This window comes from Panthera leo, chromosome B1 (assembly GCF_018350215.1).
Source record: "Panthera leo isolate Ple1 chromosome B1, P.leo_Ple1_pat1.1, whole genome shotgun sequence".
NCBI lineage: Eukaryota > Metazoa > Chordata > Mammalia > Carnivora > Felidae > Panthera > Panthera leo.
Genome location: NC_056682.1, coordinates 147,266,564 through 147,287,112, shown reverse-complemented (window position 1 = coordinate 147,287,112; position 20,549 = coordinate 147,266,564). Strand labels below are relative to the sequence as shown.

General features: G+C 37.0%; 1 protein-coding gene across 1 annotated transcript in view; it reads left to right on the top strand.

Annotated features, from left to right (window-relative positions):
* The window catches only part of SLC4A4 (solute carrier family 4 member 4), a 350,038-nt gene that overhangs the window by 298,821 nt on the left and 30,668 nt on the right, over positions 1–20,549 (top strand). Inside the window, exons 17-18 of the mRNA XM_042936217.1 lie at positions 11,600–11,713; positions 13,573–13,734. Coding sequence (XP_042792151.1) covers positions 11,600–11,713; positions 13,573–13,734 — 276 coding nt within the window. The remainder of the gene's footprint in view (positions 1–11,599; positions 11,714–13,572; positions 13,735–20,549) is intronic.

Below are 20,549 nucleotides of genomic sequence, written 5' to 3'. Positions count from 1 at the left end.
GGGTGGCTCAGTTGGTTAAGTGTCCGACTTCAGCTCAGGTCATGATCTCATGGTTCCTGGGTTCGAGCCCTGTATCGGGCTCTCTGCTGAACACTTGCTCAGAGCCTGGAGCCTGCTTCAGATTCTGTGTCTCCTTCTGTCTCTTCCCCACCTCTGCTCACTCTCTGTCTCACTCTGTCTCTCAAAAATGTAAAAAAAAAAAAAAAAAAAAATTATAAGAAAAAAAAAAAAAGAAAAATCTCCACAAAGTGAAACATAGAAAGAAGCATTCAATTTAATGTGTCTAAAATGGGCATCACAAAACAGTGGTAAACAGGCATAATTCAGCCTACAGCCATTCTTTGTTTAGCCCATAGTTTGTGAACACACACACACACATGCACACACACGAGGCCTTGGGTGGAGCCTATACTTTGCAGGTAGTTATTGTCCTCATAACTCTAAGACTTGGCTGCTTTGCAATTTCAGATTAACTGCCTGTCCCTGAAGATATTTGAGCTTGTAACACCAGTTACACAGGGAAATGTGTTAACTTAGTCCACCTTTTCAATGGTATGAGTTTTGTGTGGACCAGATGCCTTGGGTAAATGTCTTTGAGGACAATTGCTTCTTCTCTGTTGAGGTTTTTCCTTCTTAATTATTAATCCATTAGACCCCTCTTTCTCTCCCCCCCCACCCCTGGCTCACACTTCAGGAATTATCACCTTTTTATCTCTTCCACTTGCCAAAGCCTGAAATTATATAGACATAGCAGGTGGAAAACAAAAAATTTGTGAAGCAATTGTTAGTTGTAATTTACAAAATAAACTAGTTTCATCCTTAAGATAAATATAGATCATTTCAACTGCCTATGTAGACATCACCTTTTTCTTCCAGCAGTAACTCCCAAATTGATAACAGCTCTTCAGACTTAAAGGAATTTTCCCTTTATAAGAGCCCAAGCAGGTCATTTGTCAGCATTGATAAATGCTGCTGAGAAAGTTATGAGCATGTGAAAATAGAATAATGATAGCAATCCAGTTTCAATTCCTACTAAGAGGCTTCTCAGCATAGTTTAGAATTATATACAGCAATCATAAAATAAACAGGGGGCAGAAAATATATGTGATTTCTAAGGAGCAATGTTGAGGTGTGTAGGCTTTCAGACCATCATCTCTCCTACTCACTTTATGTTTACAGCTAAATAATAACAATACATTGATAAATTCACACTTGCGTGAATAATAAGAATATATTTTCTGCTCTCTCATTTGCCAAAATGTGTTTGGACTTAAGCTGTCATTTAGAAGGAGGGTCTCTAAAGATAGGAACCAATAGATTTATAGATCTTTATGCTTCATGTTATTCTACAATAAAAATTTGTATGCTTAAATAGAATAAATTAGACAATCCTTGAATGCTGGGGCAATAATTGAACCAACTGTTACTACTTCCTCACTCACACCAACAATGCACATGAAATTGCTAAAATCTCAAAGTGATCATGCCGGATGACAGTGCCCCTGTCCTACAAAATGTCGTCTTTTCCTTTAGTGTGACAGGCCATTTCTCTCTAGCACTCTCGTTTCTAAACATTTGTATTTTAGTCAATTAAGACTGTAAGCCGCTGGAATTCTGGTTTACTTCTGCATTATTCCTCACATCAATTAGCACAAGGCTGGGTGCAGACTAAGTACTCCATACTTGATTACTAGTGGGAAACAGCAAAATAGAGGGAAAGGCTGCATTTTGTGGAAAGAGCACACATAGATGGGAGAACCCAGAAGCTCCACTGCCAGCACTGCCGTTAACTAACAGTAGCCCTTTGATGGCTAACCTTGGACTTCAGTTATAACACCCAGAAAAGGAGAGCTCAGCTAGAAGACAATTAACATCCTTTTAAGCTCTACAGTTCTGTAATTTTAGAGAGAGTTTGCTGACTCCATCTCCTAAATTAAATGAATTCTCTATTTTAAGCTAGAGCTTATGGCAATGATCAGTACTTACAAATTTCTCAAAATTAATTTTTATCTCCATCTTTATGCCACGTCTGCTTTTACAGCTGCTGCCAACCTCTGCCTGTGGATGATCTACAGTTGTTATATAGCAACTTCAAGATGTGGTTTTTCTTTCCACATTTGAACATACTCATCTTCCTGTATTCCTTATCTCAGCTCATAGTATCATCTACCCTCACAGCCATCCAAGATCAAAATCCCAGAATCATATTTGGTGTGTCAGTCTGAGCAGGAAGCAAATTATACACTCAGGTGGGATGATTTGAGGGGTTTACTAAAAAGCATCATTTCCAAAGTGCAGTTAAGTTTAGGGAACCCATGAGGGAGAATGTAGTGTCCAGTGCTAGGAACAGTGGGTTGTTACTATCCCTGGCCCAAAGGTTGTGCAAAGGGAATGGTTGCTGGACCCCAGAGGAAAAGAGTCGAGAGAGCTGTCCTGGGAGGTAACATGAGCTCAGGCTGAGGGATATAGCCGGCCTGAGGAAGTCTCACAGCAATACAGCTATGGGAATAAGTATTTTGATCTATCTCTCTTTTACTTCTGATGGCCTGCCCAAGCTGCTGCAGGCTAAACCCAGCTGGAGAGGAAAGGGAATCTACTTCAGACCACAGGCCAGTCTCCCAAGGTGGAGAGCGTGGTGAAAAGCAGTAGAAACTTTGGTGTGACAAAAGATGATAGCATTTTATTTGCCTCTGCAAATTTTCTTTTTGATTATCAAATTAAACTTGTCACAGTCCCCTTGATTATCCTGCTCTAATCTCTCTCCCTATACTTACACTCCTGTTCCTCTAGTTCAGCCCATCATTACTTTTGCTTAGACCAGGGTCAGTTATCCACTCTTTCCATCCCTCAGGAAGCTACTAGCAATTCATCAAGACAAGCACTTACAGTAAAAGAGTTTGTCTTTGCTAGCCTGTCTATCAGGAATTTAATTTGTATATCAGGCTTGTCCAGAGAGCCCTAATACCGAGGGGAATATTGATGGAATGCCAGTACACCACTGCCTGTCTTCTTTGTGGTCCCCATTCTTTTTAGAGGAGCGCTTCAGATCATTACCATATATAGTTACTGGGCTATTATGTCAGCCTCAAGTCTTTAGTCAAAGTCTTTTGGCATCAGAGCTTCCTGTAGGGGCATCACAGCATAATCTGTAATCTTCTGTGGCAGATGGCTCAGGACATTAACATGAAATGGTCTTCCAGAGTCCCATACTGATAAGGGATTATATGCGCGCAAGGAAGATACCATGGCTGCATGTGTGCTGGCAAAATGAAAGCAGTAATTTAGAGCAGGATTGTGATTAGTGGTCGTGGAACTCGTAAATCTATAGAACCTGAATTAGACAAAATTTGTTGATACTTTGATATAGTCAAATGTAATATGGCTGACTGCTGTATGTCATTGGCATGAAAATGTGTTTCTTAAGGAGCTACTTAATTTCCTCTTTTTCCCCCACTTAGTGTAAGTAACAGTTTTGACTGTCACATGAACTGGTATAATGGTAAGATTCTCTTTTTAATGTGCCTTCTGATTGTTATTGTCAGTTAAGTAAATAAAATGAACTCCAGGTAATGTCAACAGCTATAACACTTTTTACACTTTATTTAGATGACACTTGAGAAGAATTTTCTTTGATATCCTTTAAAAAAACCCAGTATTTTATACTCTATAATTAATTAATTTATCATTTAATATTGAAAAAAAATATTGTGTCCCTAATGTGTGCTTGATACAATTCGAGGGGGTAGGGATACAAAGATAGGTAATTCATGAGTCTGGCACATAGTAGGAAGTAAATATATATTTGTTGAATAAGTTAGATTTTTGGGCTTTCAGATGAGCGTGACTCATTTTGATTCTTCTGATCCATTCATGCTTACTGTCTTCTATGGAATCACACTTCGGTGCTTTCCTGTGACCTAAGTAATTTGATGATGGTTTGAGGAGCTGGCTTTATGTATAAGAAAAAAGTACAGAGTTTCTGTAATTTCAGTGGAAATATAATGAGCATTTCAGTTAGGTGACACATTTAGTTTTCATCCATGTGAAGCACAATCTACAATTCCACAATTTGCTATATTTCTGGCTCCGTGACTTTTAGTTGACATTTTGGCCTGTGACAGTTCTATTAAAGTTGGATGTGTTTAGTTGGTAAACAACTCTTTACAAGAATTAGGTGACATCCCTTTCTGTTTTCTTTTTTTTCCCAGAAACTCTCTTGGTAAATGATAACTGTCAAACTAAAACCAATAATGCATCCAAAAACTAGTAAGAACTAATGGGCATGTATTCTCCATCCTCCATTCTAGTGTTGGTAATGTTGGGTGATGTTTGGGTGTTTCTTGCAGAAACATCAGACCACATTATGCCACTGAAACTTATCCAGAAAATGTCCTTGCTGTCAGTGAAGGGGAATCAGATTTTCAAATTCTTGTGTTGTTGTATACCAAGAAAAGTAATTTTCAAAGTCAAATTTGTTTTTAATCTAAAATTGATTTTCATATTTTTTCGTAAGACTAACAAAGGGATATTTGGTTATAACTACAACTCAGCCTATTAAACATTTAACAAAGATTACAAATACTTCAGTTCTTATAGACATATGACAAAAAATGCAGTTAACCTGAATTGAGCCATAAGAAAAATAAGATTAGGAGCACTAAGGGGCCAAGTGTTCTGTGAGTGCTCTTAAACAGTCTATGGACAGTAATTTTGACCATGGTTCTTTATTGGTCCTGAGTTCTTTCAGCTTACTTGATCATCATAGGAAAGTTACCAGCATTGAAATCCATTCATCAACACAAAATGACCTCCTACTCCATTTTCAGATTGTCTGATTTATACACATGACTTAATAATTACTCTTTTTAAAATGTTGATTTTTGTACCTTAATATAATTATAAAACCACCTTTCTTTTTAAGTCCTGGAACTCTTTCTTGTATGCTGTTGGGGGCCATATCAAGACAACACTATTAGAGGGCCAAGAAATTTTGTTAACTGGGTCTTAATGATTGAATTTTAGCGTTAGGACTTTGAATGCCATCTAGTCCAATACCACCTCTTAATTTCTGACAAGTGTTCCTCTGCGGAATGCTTCCTAGAACAGGAGCTCCTATCTCTGAGAGAATTCCTGATAGAAACACAAATCTTGCCTGCCACAGCCTCTGTCCCCAGGATCTGCCCTTGCCCTCTGAAGCTACACAGGACAAGTTTGTCCTTCTTCCCTGTGACAGATGTCACATATTTGAAGACACTTTCTGCAACTTCTCGAGGCCGACCATCATTTTTTATGCAGTAGGTTTTCTGGAACCCTATTCCTCTGGTTACCCATCTCTGGATCAGCTCCAGATTTGTACTCTCTACTTAGAATATAGTGACCAGGTTGAGGTACAGCATCTCTCATGCAATCTGATTATTTGCTTCTGGCATACACTTAATAGGTTTCGTGCTCTGCTCAGGTTTACAGCAGGAGGCAGGAAGAGTCCCAAGCGTGAAATATCACCAACTTTCCTTCCGAACTGCTTTGTAGGCCCACTCCACCTCTGTTCCGTGATTGGAAATACTATTTTCTCTTTCAGGTAGACTTTCATTTGGAAGCTCTAAGCCCCACTCAGATAAAGTGCCCAATCCATTTCCCTTCTTTGTTCCCCAGCTCTCTGACTCTGGATGTTACAGGGTGAAAATCCTGGAGTCTAAATCACACTTTACTTTTATTGAATTCTAATTACAGTGAGTATTATTGATTCAAAGTACAGTGTATTATGATTGCTATACTGATATTAGTGCTTATTTATTTTATAGTGCTGTGCTTTGGCTACTAGGGAGGGAATCCAATTTCAAAATTCTCATGGTATTTTGTGCCTTTTCACGATTGCCAGAAGGCACCACATTTATCTGGTATACTGTTTTTCATCTGGAATAAATGCTCTTTTACACTGTTGTTTAGCAGTCTCACCATTGTGAGAAGAACTGACATCATTGATTAATATTTATCGAGAACCCACAGGGTGCCTGCTGCCGTACTTGTCTCTGTAACAGCTCCATCCATCGAGAGCTGCTCTGCAGGCCCACAGCCTTTCCCCCGTTAACTCAGGAGCAGCTGTAGCCTTTGCAAAGTGAAAACCAAATGTCTTCTGGGGCTTCAGGGAAACCAAACTCATTTCTCCCTGCTGTAAATTAACTAGCTTCTCCCCGTTGGTGTCTCCATGATTATGACTCTCTTAATAATTTGTAAGTACCATCCTTCATGAAGAATATGTTTATAATAGATTTATTAGGTTGTTTTTGCCCAAGAATGGAGAACAGTGTATGGTTACTTGAATTTCCCTTCCCATCCGTGTCATTTCTTCTTTGCTCTGGTAGTTTAAATAGCTAAGCTGATTGTTTCTTATTAGATTAATCAAGATATTTTATAATTAATTCTGAAGAGGACAGAAATATTTTTCTTTTCATTTTTATAATTAAAAAGTGGCAAACAAACAAATAGCTCAAAACCAGTCATATAAAATAATCTTAATTGAAACACATTTTTCTTTGCCGTATTCATGAATGGAGGTAGGAAATATCTTATACATTGTAGCACATCACTGTACCATTAAAAAAAAAAACACAACTATTTTTGTTTATAGCAAGCCCTTGCTATATATAAGTTATCTTAGTTTGTATTTCACTTAGATTGCCATAGTTTATATTCCTAGGATATTGAAGTTTGAACCTGGAGAGACTTAGTGTTTGGCTACAGGGACATCCATGGGTTATGTCTGTTCAAGCTAGGTTTGAGGCCTCCAAATCTATAAGATTGGATGTGAAATCTTGTGGAAACTTGTTTCTCATGAAAACTTTGGTACCTCTAATCATGACCAGTGAGATCTAGAAGGGAATTAAGAACTATGGGTTTCTCCCATGGGGGGAGGGGAAGGAAAAAAAAAAAAAAAGTTAGAGTGGGAGAGAGCCAAAGCATAAGAGACTCTTAAAAACTGAGAACAAACTGAGGGTTGATGGGGGGTGGGAGGGAGGGGAGGGTAGGTGATGGGTATTGAGGAGGGCACTTTTGGGATGAGCACTGGGTGTTGTATGGAAACCAATTTGACAATAAATTTCATATATTGAAAAAAAAAGAACTATGGGTTTCTTTCTTTCTTTTTTTTTTTTTTTTTTTTTTTTTTTGGTTTATTTTTGAGAGAGGGAGACAGAGTGCAAGCAGGGGAGGAGCAGAAAGGCAGGGAGAAACAGAATCTGAAGTGGACTCCAGGCTCTGAGCCATCAGCACAGAGCCCGATGTGGGGCTTGAACTCACAAAATGTGAGATCATGACCTGAGCCAAAGTCAGACACTTAACCGACTGAGCTACCCAGGTGCCCCCAAGAACTATGGATTTCTTATTTGATTTCTTTATTTATATATTGGCACATAAAAGGGTGATGTTTTAGAGTTTTTGAAACTGCTCAAGTTTGATGAAAATGGAAGTTAAAATAAACAAAATGAAAGGAACTTCATGTATTTTTTTTTTCTAAGTGTGTTTGGAAATGTGAGAAGAACCTCAAGAGAGTGATTCTTATCTCCTTAAAGTCAGACTCAGAGAAAGCTCTCGTTCACAGGTCCTAGAGTGTATCTAGTAAAAGCTGTATTTACTCAGTACTTGACATTTTTAGGGCACTTTCTAGTTCTACTGTCAGTTTTACCTTGTTTGAATTAAAGTTTAATTTTAGTATACGGTAAGACCTGAACAGCCTACTAAAATAGCACCCCTACCTGCCTTCTCCAATTAAAGGATTTGGAGTCGAATACAAAGGTGGCCTGGGAAAAATCAATTTCCTTACTATGAAGTTTAAACTGGATCTAGTGTCTTAGAAATGCATGTCTGACAATAAACACTCTCCAGGAGTGGTTTCTGCTGTAACTGAGCTGTATTGTACAATTTAAGGGGAAGGAAGGGGAAATAGAAGTGAGTATTTTATATAGAACATATCACCCTGGCTGTGATTTTTAATGAGGTTAAGCAATATTGTTAATAAAGTAGCCCTTTTACCCCATAAATTTTAAGAAATGTAATTTCAAATCTTATTAACATTTGTCTTTTTAGCTACTTTTAAACTTACAATAGTGCCACAGTTGACAAGAATATCATTGCTGAAGTTCTTCCAAGATATATTTATGTTATGTATATTGTATATGAACTATGTACATTTCTTGCACATATGTATTTCTTCCACATATATATAAATTTGGGAAACTAATAACTAAAATAGGTAATCTATTTATTTATATTAGTTTCCTATGGCTGCTATTTCAAATTTTTATAAATATGATGGCTTAAAACATTACAGATTTATTGTCTTGAGATATGGTGGTCAGAAGACTGAAATGGGTCCCATTGGTTAATGTCAAGGAATTGACAAGGCTGTGTTCTTTCTGGAGGCTCCCTTGAAAGAATTCCCTTGCTTTTAGAAGTTTTTAGAGGCCACCCACATTCCTTGACTCATGGCCCTTTCCTCCATCTTCAAAGCCCACAATGGCCAGTTGAGTCTTTTTCATAGCACATCACTCTGATACTGGCTCTCCTGCCTGCCCCTTTCATCTATGAGAACCCTGGTGATTACATTGGACCCACCAGAATAATCCCAAATCATTTCTTCAAACTCAAGGTTATCTGATTAGCAACCTTAATTCTATGTGCAACCCAATTCCCTCTAGCCATGCAACATTACATATTCAGTTTCCAAGAAGTAGGATGTATACTTCCTTAGGGGGCATTGTTTTGCCTACCACATTGTCTGACCAAAGTTTTAACATCATTATTCTGGGATACCTTGACAGTGTACTGAAGGGGGGCAAGTATAGAATCAGGAAAATGAGATAGGAAGCAGGAAACCACAGGAGATAGAGTGGTGCCTTAGACAAAGGAGCAGTGGAGGTGGTGAGAAGTGGCAGCATCCTGAATATGTTTTGAAGGTCATTTGCTGATCCATTAGATATAGGATATGAGAGAAAGAGAAGAGTTATGTGGATGGTTTTTGGCCTAAGCAATAGGAAAAAATAAGCTGCCGTTAATAAAGATGAAGAGAACTGAAAGAGCAGATTTAGGGCTTCAGTGTTTAGTTTATGGAAGGCTAAGAATACCTCTTCTAACTAAGGAAGAAACATGTCCCAGGTGTTTGGTAGTGATTCCAGTCATGCAGATCTGTCTCCTAGAGGGCCAGAGGTACAGTTCCTTGGGACTTTATACCAAGGAATTGCAGATTTAATTCATTTGCCACCCTCTACTTCTCTTCTTCTGTTTATGAGAAAAAGGAGGAGCACTGTCTTTTTAATAACCATCCCCCCCCTTTTGAACAACGTCTAGCATATCTAAATTGTCAACAAATTAGATTTTTTGGGTAAGGACTGGGAGGGTGGTAAAAAAAGAGAACTTCTTTTTGCCTTTGCAAAAAGACCTCTGGTCTTCCAGTGATTTATGACCTACTGGACCAGAGAGCAATTATAACATCTTAATAGTTCCTAAGCATGCTTCACATGACCATCTTTGCCAGACCCTCTTGAATTGCCTTTGCCAACACTTACTTGTACAAAGCTTAAGAATGGGAGTTTCCTCCAGTACTGAGCCCTGGGAAACATCCTTTTTCTGCAGGGATTCCAAATACTTCCAACCAAAATTTGTTGAGTGGCAGTTCCATATTATTACTGGGCTTCCATATCATGTCTTGTTTCTTGGAATTGATAATTCCTTCTTAAGACCTCCTGATGGTAGATTATTTAGTTATTCCAGTGGTTTCTGCAGCCAAAGAGACCTCATGGAACTTGAAATAACAATAGTTAACATGTATTAGGCGAATCTATTATGTTCCAGATGTTATGATAAAAACTTTCATGGCTTGTCTTATTTAATTCTTATAACAAACTGATGAAGTTTGTAGGGATTATTTTGGCTACATTTTGCAGATGGAGTAATTGAAGCTAAGAAAGGATATATATTTACAGAGAGGAAATAATGGTGCTAGCATTCCAACCCAGGTCATCTGACTTTAGATACTGTGCTCCTAACTGCTGCCCTATATTTTCCTCCCCAGATTGACCCCTGCCATTTATTTGTGCTTGACATTACTGTATGATTGGTGTTAACTGGCAAGTTAACACATCCCATAGCTGACTTTCTGCCTTTTTTTGTGTGTAGTTCTTAAGCGAGCCAAACCTAGCAAAATCCAGCCCTTCAAAAGGAAATGAATTCAAAGCAAATAGGCCATCTTTGGTCTTGCTGCTAGTTAGGACCCAAGGCTCCTGGCACCGGGCAGTGGTCAAGAAGAGAGCACTACTGTGGCCTTTGGCATACCCACCTTGCCAAGTACTTCCATTTCTCAGTTCCATTCCTACTGAACATCTGACTGCAGGAGTCCCACTACTCTTTCAAAAGATTCCCTGTCCTGAGAACTGTGCAGCCACTCGGTCCCTCCCTGATCTCTCTTCATCTGACAATACCAGAACATTGACTGCTCACCCTGAGGTAACTTGACAACCACTGAATCAACCCTGATTCGTTTGGGAGCAGGCTTCCTTGGGTATGTTCCCTTTGTGAAGACATGGATTGCGTCTATTTTGTTCACTGTGGTATCCTTAGCACCCGATTAAAGTGTAAGCTAGTGAGTAAATTCTTGTCGAATGATCAGATTACATGCCACCATGTGTATAAACCTTAGGGGAAACTCAGGTGCCTGTGTTCTTAGTAATGCTCCCCAGCCATTGTCAGTGCCACCAGACACCCCATGCTTCCCTACTGACTCAGAAATGACCATTCTACAGCCATACAAGGGAAAGGTTTTCTACATCCCATAAACCTCAGCTCTTGTCCTGACCAGAGGCAGATATTTAGGAAGCTCAAAGTTTGTCAGCTAATGGTAACCACATTTAAAAAGTGGTAGAGAAGAGATGCCCCACATACAGACATTTTAAGCACTAACTTATAGTGAAAAACATTTTCTTTGACAAAGTTAGGGATGTCCTCAAATCTTCATCTTCCATCACATCATGTTTCCCTGAGGTCTTGAGTACACTGAGTCACCTAGAACTTGTAACCCCTTTCCTGCTGGATTCTCAGTGTTTTCAGGTTAACTTATGGAATTATGTTGCTGTATGCACACAATGCTATTCCCAAATTATAAATAGAATTCTGTATTTTTGTGTAGGTTTTTACAATATGCCTTGAGATTTCAACCTTATCTAGGTATCCTTTATGCTGTACAGCAAGAATGTTTGCACAGTATTTCAGGAATATATTATTTGTGACTTCTCTCCCCAGCCTGCGCATGCATGCATAAGCTCACAAACACCAACCTCCCCCCCCCCATACACACACACACACACACACACACACACACACACACGCACGCACACACACTGATTTCTTCTGTGGGATTCGATTATTTCTGGCTAGATGAGAAAGCAATGCAAAAACAATTTGAGAAATAATCTCTCTACAGTGTGACACCTCCTTTAATTTGCTGGTGAAGCTGTTACTATAAAGACAGAATTCTTTGTTCATTTCCAACACAGGCAAATATATTAATCCAGCACTAAACATTCCTTGGTTTCTTTTTAATTTTTTTCAGGCAAGAAAACTGATCAGTGACTTCGCCATTATCTTGTCCATTCTGATCTTTTGTGTAATAGATGCCCTGGTGGGTGTGGATACTCCGAAATTAATTGTGCCAAGTGAGTTCAAGGTAGGTGAACTTCTGCTTTTGGTCATTTGTAGAACGCTATGGATTTCTTTCCTCTCCCCTATTCTAGTTCATCATATATTTTTGAGTTGGTTTTGTAGGATTATCCATTTCCTTATTTCAGAAATGGTCTTTTGCTAGGTGCATACATATTCTTTGTCTATTCCTTCACTAAAGTTGACTGCCTGATTATGATTAAATGCAGGGTTCACATTATATTGAGTTTTATTGAAAAATACACTCTGCTTTATAGTTTTAGAGTATTTAAAATGAGCTGAAGAATTTTCATGCAACTAATCCCCTTCTTGGTCCATATAATAATTCTAAGATGTAATGCAACTATCATCATACTGATTTTATGAAGTTGATATCGGAGCTCAGAAAGAGTAAGGAAAATGCCTAAGATTATGTTATTACTCTTTTCCTGCTACAAAACTACCTGCCATATATACATACGTCTATATATAACGTACATTTTAATTATTACAAAGAGGGGGTGGCTGGGTGGCTCAGTCGGTTGAGCGACCAACTTCAGCTCAGGTCATGATCTCACGGTTTGTGAGTTCGAGCCCTGCGCCAGGCTGTGCCGACAGCCTGGAGCCTGCTTCAGATTCTGTGTCTCCCTCTCTCTCTGCCCCTCCCCTGCTCACACTCTGTCTCTCCCTGTTCCCAAAATAACAAAATATTAAAAAAATTTTTTTTAATTGTTACAAAGAAGATATAAGAATTATTCACTTTATAAATCTGTCGGTATGTGCAGGCCTAATGGGTAAAATTTACATTTCAGTCATTCTTATATATCCCTATCTAATTTTTCATTATGTCTTTCACCTGTTTTATGGAGCACTCCTAGCCTCTCTCTCCATCCCTGAGACCATATGGTACAGCAAACAGAATGTTTGTTGCATTATCTGTGCCATCTCATATTCATTTGCAAACATAAGTTTTCAATCATTCAGTGATTAGTTCATTTAAGTCAATATTTATTGAATGTTTGCTTTGAGTCAGGCCCTTTCCAGGGGATATGAAATGTACTGATGAACAAGAGAAAGTTGTTCCCTCCTTCCAAGCTCACAACCTGGTAAAGGAATAAAATGTGGATGGATTCAGTGATGTAGTTATGAGCAAAGGGAGACGGAAGACAAATATCTTCAGAGAAGTGAGACTTTCTTGATAGTAAACATAGAGAAAAGAATTTATAGGATTCTGTTTTAGTTTATTTTCATTATTTAATGTTAGGAAGAGGATAGAAAAATATTCCAGGAGAAGTGGGAAAATGATCATCTTTTTCATTTTTGGTAGCATTTCTGAGGATTTAACCAGTTATTCTGGGTCACTGTTCATATGTATAAGAAAGACCAGAGTATTAAACAAGTTCTATTATAAAATAAAAAAAAATATTTGTACCTTTTCTATATAATATGATGTGAAACGATTACAATTTGTCAGTAGTAGAAATAACTTTGGTATAATTGCTAAAATTCATGAACAAAATTCATTCAAATTTCTTGTCTGTGTCTTTACTGACTATTACATTTGGGTTTTTTTAATGGCTGCTCTTTAAACTTAAGTCACATTCTTCCATCTTGAGTCCTTACCTTAGATCATCCTAAATACACAAAATGGCATTTACTTGTTTTCCTTGAGCCTATAGTCTTAGTCTCCTTCATTTAAAAAACTGCCTTAAAAATAATCACCTTTAGGAAATTTTTGGTGACTAATCTTTGTTGAACCTATCAGTAAAACGGTTTCTGATTTTGAAATGTTGGCTCTCCAGAAATCAAAGTGTATCTCTCCCATTGATTTTTCACCAAACAGTATGTATTAATATCGTTTTGAAAATGTTCTCCTTCTTCTTCAAGCCAACAAGTCCAAACCGAGGTTGGTTTGTCCCACCATTTGGAGGAAACCCCTGGTGGGTGTACCTTGCAGCTGCGATCCCTGCTTTGTTGGTCACCATTCTGATTTTCATGGACCAGCAAATCACAGCTGTGATTGTGAACAGGAAAGAGCATAAACTCAAGGTAAATGTTTGTAGTAATGGTTATCATTGCCTTCCACTTTCTTTATAGTACTAGGAAATACTAATTTATTCAAAACCAAGACAGTTTTATTGAGAGTTTTATTACAGCTAATATTCTTTCTGACTTGGCAGAGTCACAGAACACTTTGTGTTGACACATCTCCTCAATAGAATACTTTAGGATAGATCTCATTTCAATCTGAAAAAGTTGTTTGAAATCATATTTCCTTCACCACCGAAGAGGGCAGGATAAGCTGTTTACCATTCAGCCACTGTCATCCTTCATCTGATTTTAATGTGGTAACTGTCCTTAATGAAGACAGTGACAAATACTCTTTTTGAAGCTATTGAGATAAAAACATGTTTGTTTGTTTTTGATCTGTTGACTTGGTGAGTGACAGTAATAGATTTTCTGTCATTTTACCAACCTTGCAACCTGGTAGGGTTTTTTAATACATAGTTTTCATATTTATATATAAATTATAATGATATATAACATATATAGTATAATGTATAATATATATTATAGCATAATATATATTATATATTATAGTATAATATGTATGTCTATATTTTGGATTTTTGCTTCTGTTTAAGAGTAAAATTGGCCTGCAAGTTTTCTTTCTCATAGTGTCCCTGTCTGATTTTGGTATCAGGAATACGTTATCCTTATAAAAGAGCTGGAGAGTGTTTCTCCTCCTATTCCATTTCCATTCCATTCTCTGAAATAGAATATAATACTCTCTTTATTGTGTGTAATATGCCAATGATCTTTTTTTGAATAATCAAACATGCTTGTAAAACTATATGGGCTGAGTAGTTTCTATGTGGAACTTATAAAACTGATGATCAAAATGTTCTAATGGTTGCAAAATATTCATAATTTCTATTTTTCTATTTGGTAACATATTTTCCTATATTTTGTTCCATTTCCCCAATATTTTCAAATTTGTTGATATGTTGTTTATAGTATTATCTTTGTTTCCTAATCTGAATGTTACTTTTCCCTTTAAATTCCTAATGTCATTGATTTGTGCTTTTTAAAACTATTTATTTATTTATTTATTTATTTATTTATTTATTTATTTATTTATTTATTTTTGACGTTTATTTATTTTTCAAGAGAAAGAGACAGAGTGTGAGCTGGGAAGGGGCAGAGAGAGAGAGGGAGACACAGAATCCGAAGCAGGCTCCAGGCTCTGAGCTGTCAGCACAGAGCCCAATCTGGCTCGAACCCACGAGCCGTGAGATCATGACCTGAGCCAAAGTTGGGACACTTAACTGACTGAGCCACACAGGCACCCCTGATTTGTGCTTTTTATTTTCCTTGATGATTTAGCCTGAGGTTTGTTAATTTTATTAGCCTTTTTCAAAGAAGCAGTTTATTACATTGGAGTTTTTGTACATATTGTTTTCTGTTAATATTTGCTTTATTTGTTTTGAAGCCATGTTGTTAAGTGCATCCACATTTGTATCTATTTTATCTTTTCAGTGAATTGAACTTTTTATGTGCCTCTCTTTGTTTCTAACAATGCTTTTGGCCTTAAAGCTTATTTTATTTTGTACTAATAAAGGTTTGGTAACTTAATTTTCACTTCCCTGATATGTATTTTTCCAGTCTTTTATTTACAATATACCTTGTGTCTTGTGTCTCTTTGTAAATAACACATAGGATCCATTTTTACAGTCTTTTCTCTTAACTAAAATATTGCATCCATTTAAATAGATGGTGATGACTAATAGATTTGGATTCATTTTTACCACATTATTTTTGCTTTCTACTTCCCTAACACTCTATTTGCCTCACTGTTCTTTCTTTTTTATTCTCCTTTCTTGCCCTCTTTTAGGTTGATACAGTTTTTTTTTTTTATTGTCTTCATTCTAATTTGTTTTGTGTTAGTTTGAAAGTTATACACTTTATCTTTTCTGGTAGTGATTATGTTGTATATTTTAATATGCATATTTAAGTTCTGAAGGTATTCAGTGTGTTTATCCTTCTGGTGAAAACTGCTAATGGCTAAAGAATGCTTTAATGTTGATCTTCCTTCCTGAGTCCTATGTTCTTATTACCTAGATTTGATTGCTATCTGGATTTTAAAATCTAATTAGACATGGTCAGTATTTTTAGAATTATATGCAAATTTACTGTTTTCTTTGCTTTTTTTTTTTTTTTTTTTTTTTTTGCATTTCAGATCTTCCATTTTGGAAGAGTTTTCTTTAGACTGCATTATTTCCTCTAAACAGTACTTATTTACTAGACTATTGAAATTTTTTCTGGGGTGATCTTTGTGTGGTAAACCCTCATTTATGTTCATCTGAAAATGTGTTTGTCTCACTTCCATTCTCGTAAGATGGTTTCTCTGGATATATACTGTAGGTTAAAAGCTCTTTCTTCCAGCATGTAGAAGCTATTTTCCATTTCTGACTTTCATAAAAGTGAACTGTCAATACACTTTTCATTGCTTGGTAAGTAATCATTGTTGTCTTTTGGATGCTTTTATCATCTTCTCTTTTGTCTTTATTCTGGAGTTTCTCTGTAACTTGTGTCAGCATAGATCTCTTTTTATTGTGTATTGGAAAATTGGGTTTCCAGTCTTTTATTAATTATTAGATTATTGAATCTTCCTGTCTTTTATCACTTGTAGAATTCTGTAAGTCTGACTCTTTCAGTCTCTAATACATCCTTTTGGAATTCCAAGTAGAATTTTGTCGTATATCTCCATCTTGTGCTCTACTTCTACTAATCTGTTTTTGGTTTGGGTTTTTTTATTTTTGTTTTTATTTTACATTTCCTATCTTTTGGTCTCTGTGTTATATTTTGGGTAATTTCTTCAGTTCTTTCTCTTTATTAAATTATTTCTTCTGTTGGTTCTATTCTGTCAGCAAACTAGCCACTGAATTTTTCCTTTCAAGAATTATAGTTGTTTTTTTTTTTTGTATTTAGAAGTTCCATTCTGTTATTTTCCAAATCTTTCTATCCAGCTTTGATAGTTCTTAACTTCTTTATTATTTTTCCATAAAGTCTTTTATTATTTTATACATTTGCTGTCTTTGCAGATTTGATTTTGAACTTTGTTTTTTTCCTCTCTTACTTCCAGTGTGTCTTCTCATTGTCTTTTTTTTTTTTTTTTTTGTAAAGAAACAGTTATAAGCTAGTCTTCCCATGCAAGTGCTTCAAAGCCTTCCAGAGAAGATTTTATTTGCTTCTGGGAGGTATAGGAGAGTCCAACCAACCCAGGAACTCTTTACTTTTATTTATTCCCATAAAACATATTTTATTATAGAAAGTTTTAAACATATATAAAAGTAGACAGATGGTATAACTCCAGAGGTTTATCACCCAGTTCTAGCAATTATTGACTCATGTCCAGTCTTGTGTCCTTGCTTGAGGTCTCTCCTGCCTTTGCAGTTAGTGACATCTGAAGGGTTGGCTGTGTTGATTGTCCAGGATGGATTCTTCACTCACTCACATGTCTCACATGCCTAGTACCTTGATGTTCCTTGGTGTGTCTGTCTGTCTGTTTCTCTGTCTTCTCTTTCTCCACATGGCCTATCATCCTTCAGAGCCTTTCTGTGTGGGTTAGGCTTCTTGCAGCATGGCTATCTTGTTATGTACTTGGTACATGGAAGGTGACTTCCAAGAATTATGAGTGGAAGATGCAAGGCCATTTCATGGCTACACCCACAACTGGCATAGCTTTATTTTTTATTTTGCTATAGTTGATTGGTTAAACTAGTTCATTTAATGGGATAAGGAAGGGCTTCATTGTTTGTTGGAGGGATAGCAATTTTACATTGTAGAAAAATATGCAGGATAGGAGCATATTTTTCCAGTCATTTTCAGAAAATAATATCTGCCACATTTGTACTGCAGAATTTGCCTTAGTCTAGATCATGGTGCTTACTTCCCTGTTTTGTCATTTAGTGTGTGCTTTTTCTTCTGTATTTCTTTTAAATTGGTCATTGGGGAGTACCTGGGTGGCTCAGTTGGTTAAGCGTTCAACTCCTGATTTGGGCTCAGGTCATGATCTCATGGTTTGTGAGATCAAGCCCCATGTCAGGCTCCGTGCTGCCAGCATGGAGCCTGCTTGGGATTCTCTCTCTCTCTCTCTCTCTCTCTGCACACCTCCCCCCACCCCCAAATAAGTAAACTTTTTAAAAAAAGAATAAAATAATTGGTCATTGGATTCAGAAGCTTGATGCAGTATAGTTTTGACCTTTTATATCTATATCTTTTTGTATGTTTTTGAGGGTAGGGTGGCAAGACATTCATAGAAGGCCAGGACCACTTTACTCTGTGTTTTTGGCTTAAGAGTTTCTAGACCATACAAGTAATGTGAATTCCAGCTTCAAACCTCATTACAGGTTTATAGTTAGAAATATCTTTCAAGATTCTTTTTTTTTCTTATGGCTTTATATCTAGTAGGATGGCCAAGAAAGGCATATATATCCCTAGTGTCTTTCTCTGTAGGGTATTTTATTTCCTAGGTGACCAACTGAGTATGCTGTATTTAGAGCATCCAAATTTATTTCAGGGGATGTCTTTCATTTGTAGACTTTCCCCAAGATCTTGGGAGTTGGTCTTCCAGACCAGAGTTCAGATGGTCATTCTGAATCCAGGCCTGAAAGCCCCAGGATTTGACATAGTCTCTCAGGGTGGGCCCAAGCCTCCAGTGTTTACTAACCTTGTAGATTTACTCTTTCTTGTTGCCATTGTTTTTTTGTCTGCAAATGTTTCTTTTACTTTCTGGCAGATAAGGATGATTTCTAAAAGATATTTTCTGTATTTTGTGAGCATTTTTAGATGTCTTCTACTAGGAGCAGTTTCAGTGTTGATTTAGTTTTAAAGGATAGAAATGGATGATAACTAATATATTTTATTCTGAAAAAAGTTAGGAAGCACATTCTTAATTTTGATATATAGTTGGCAAGATTTGCTATGTGTTTTTGGAGGTAAATGCCTATTCACTTTTGCTCATTAAGTTTTCCTTTTAGTAAAATTCAGAATTTCAAGTTTAGCAAATTTAGGATTAATAGGATAGAACTTTTTAAAGATTTTATTTTTAAGTAATCTCCACACCCAACGTGGGGCTCAAATTTACAACCCTAAGATCAAGAGTTGCGTGTTCCACCAACTGAGCCAGCCAGATGCCCCTGATAAAATATAGAATTTAAAAAATTATCATGTTCCCTGTAGAAAACATTGGAATATCAAGACATATTAGATTTTACCTCTTAAAACAGGAATTGAGTATATAAAAAATAAGTTTTCATCACTTTAGGAATCAGTTATTTGAAATCACTTCTTTGAACGACAGTAGTTACAGAGGAAGTGCCAGTCTTTTGACACAAATCTAATGATACCAGTGGAGAGACATCATGGATGAAAGACTTTTCACTCTGGATATTGTTTTGTTTACATTTTGTTAGGAAATGTGCCTGTGGAATGTGGGAAATTGGAGATCCTACCTAAAATTAAAGGGCCTTGAGTGCTATGAAATTGAGTGAAAAGAAACCTGAAAAAATGAGAGGGATGGAGGCATTATAATACTAAAAGCAGCATGTTTTTGGGTGGCATTTGCTTTGGCTCAATGTCAAGTGGCCCTGGCTGGCTGACTGCTCTGTTGGGATGGGATCCACCTTTCCACTCTGCTGAACAGCTCTGTATTTGATGTAGGAACGCCAAGGCACTTGGCTTTTCTTGGCCATCATTTTGGTTAGTTATGTCCCACATTATCCCTGCAGAGCACTCAAAAGCAAACCAGGTTCAGCAAGGTCATGACTTCTCCAAGGTTATTTCCTGAGTCACTGCAGAGGCAGGAAAAAAGTCTGAGCTTTAGACTGCAAAGCAAGGGATACTTCTCACAAGGAAAATGATTTTAAGTGTGTGGGAAGCAGAAATAATGTAGGATAGGTATCTAGAAATAGAGATAAGTTGGTAGATCAGTAAATTTTCTGGTACCCCCTATGATAAAACCCTAAATTTGAGGTTGTTTTCTTGGATAACTCCAAGATTTTCCCTGTTTTATTTTTCCTTTCTATTCCTGTTATCATAACCTTAGATCCAGTCCTTTCATTTCATGTCTAGACTATTCTAACTATTTAGCCATGAGTTAATAATCAGTTTCCCTTGCTTCATTTCAAAAGCAGTAATTTTTTAAAAGTATTGTTCTTATATGTCAGTCCTATCTTTCTAATCCTTTACAACCTTGGCCTTCTGGACATTTGCCCCTTGAAGAAATTCCATTTGCCTTTAGCATCCCATTAGCCTCGGATTTAAGTCTCTCTGTGATATGTTCTCAGCCTAAATTTAGAATGATGCTCTCCCCATACTATATGATGCTCAGATCAAATGGGTTATTGGTTTCTCCTCAAATCTGGCAGCATCTTCTGCCAGTTGTTCCAGCTCTTCTCTCTATTCCTCAGTGATTGCCACTTACCAAAATCCTTCCCATCTTTTAAAATCCTCCAGATATAAACTTGTCAGTGTAGCTTTCACTCCTAATGTAATTTCTGTTGCTCTTGTTTTTGCCCTTACTGTATGTGTGTTACTCTGTGGCACCGGTCACATAATATCTTGAATGGGAGTTGTGTTGTATAATTACCTTCTCCCTTTTCTGGACCAAATGTTTTCAAGGCAAGGGCATGTTTTAGTCCTCTCTCCAGCTCTCATGTGGCCCGTCACAATGATTTCCATATGGTAGGCTCAGTAAGTACATATTGAAGAATGTGGTTATCTTGGGCCACATGGTTCTCAGAGTTGTTGCACTGTGTGAGACAGCTGATAGCTGAAAACATGCCAACCTATCTCTGGTT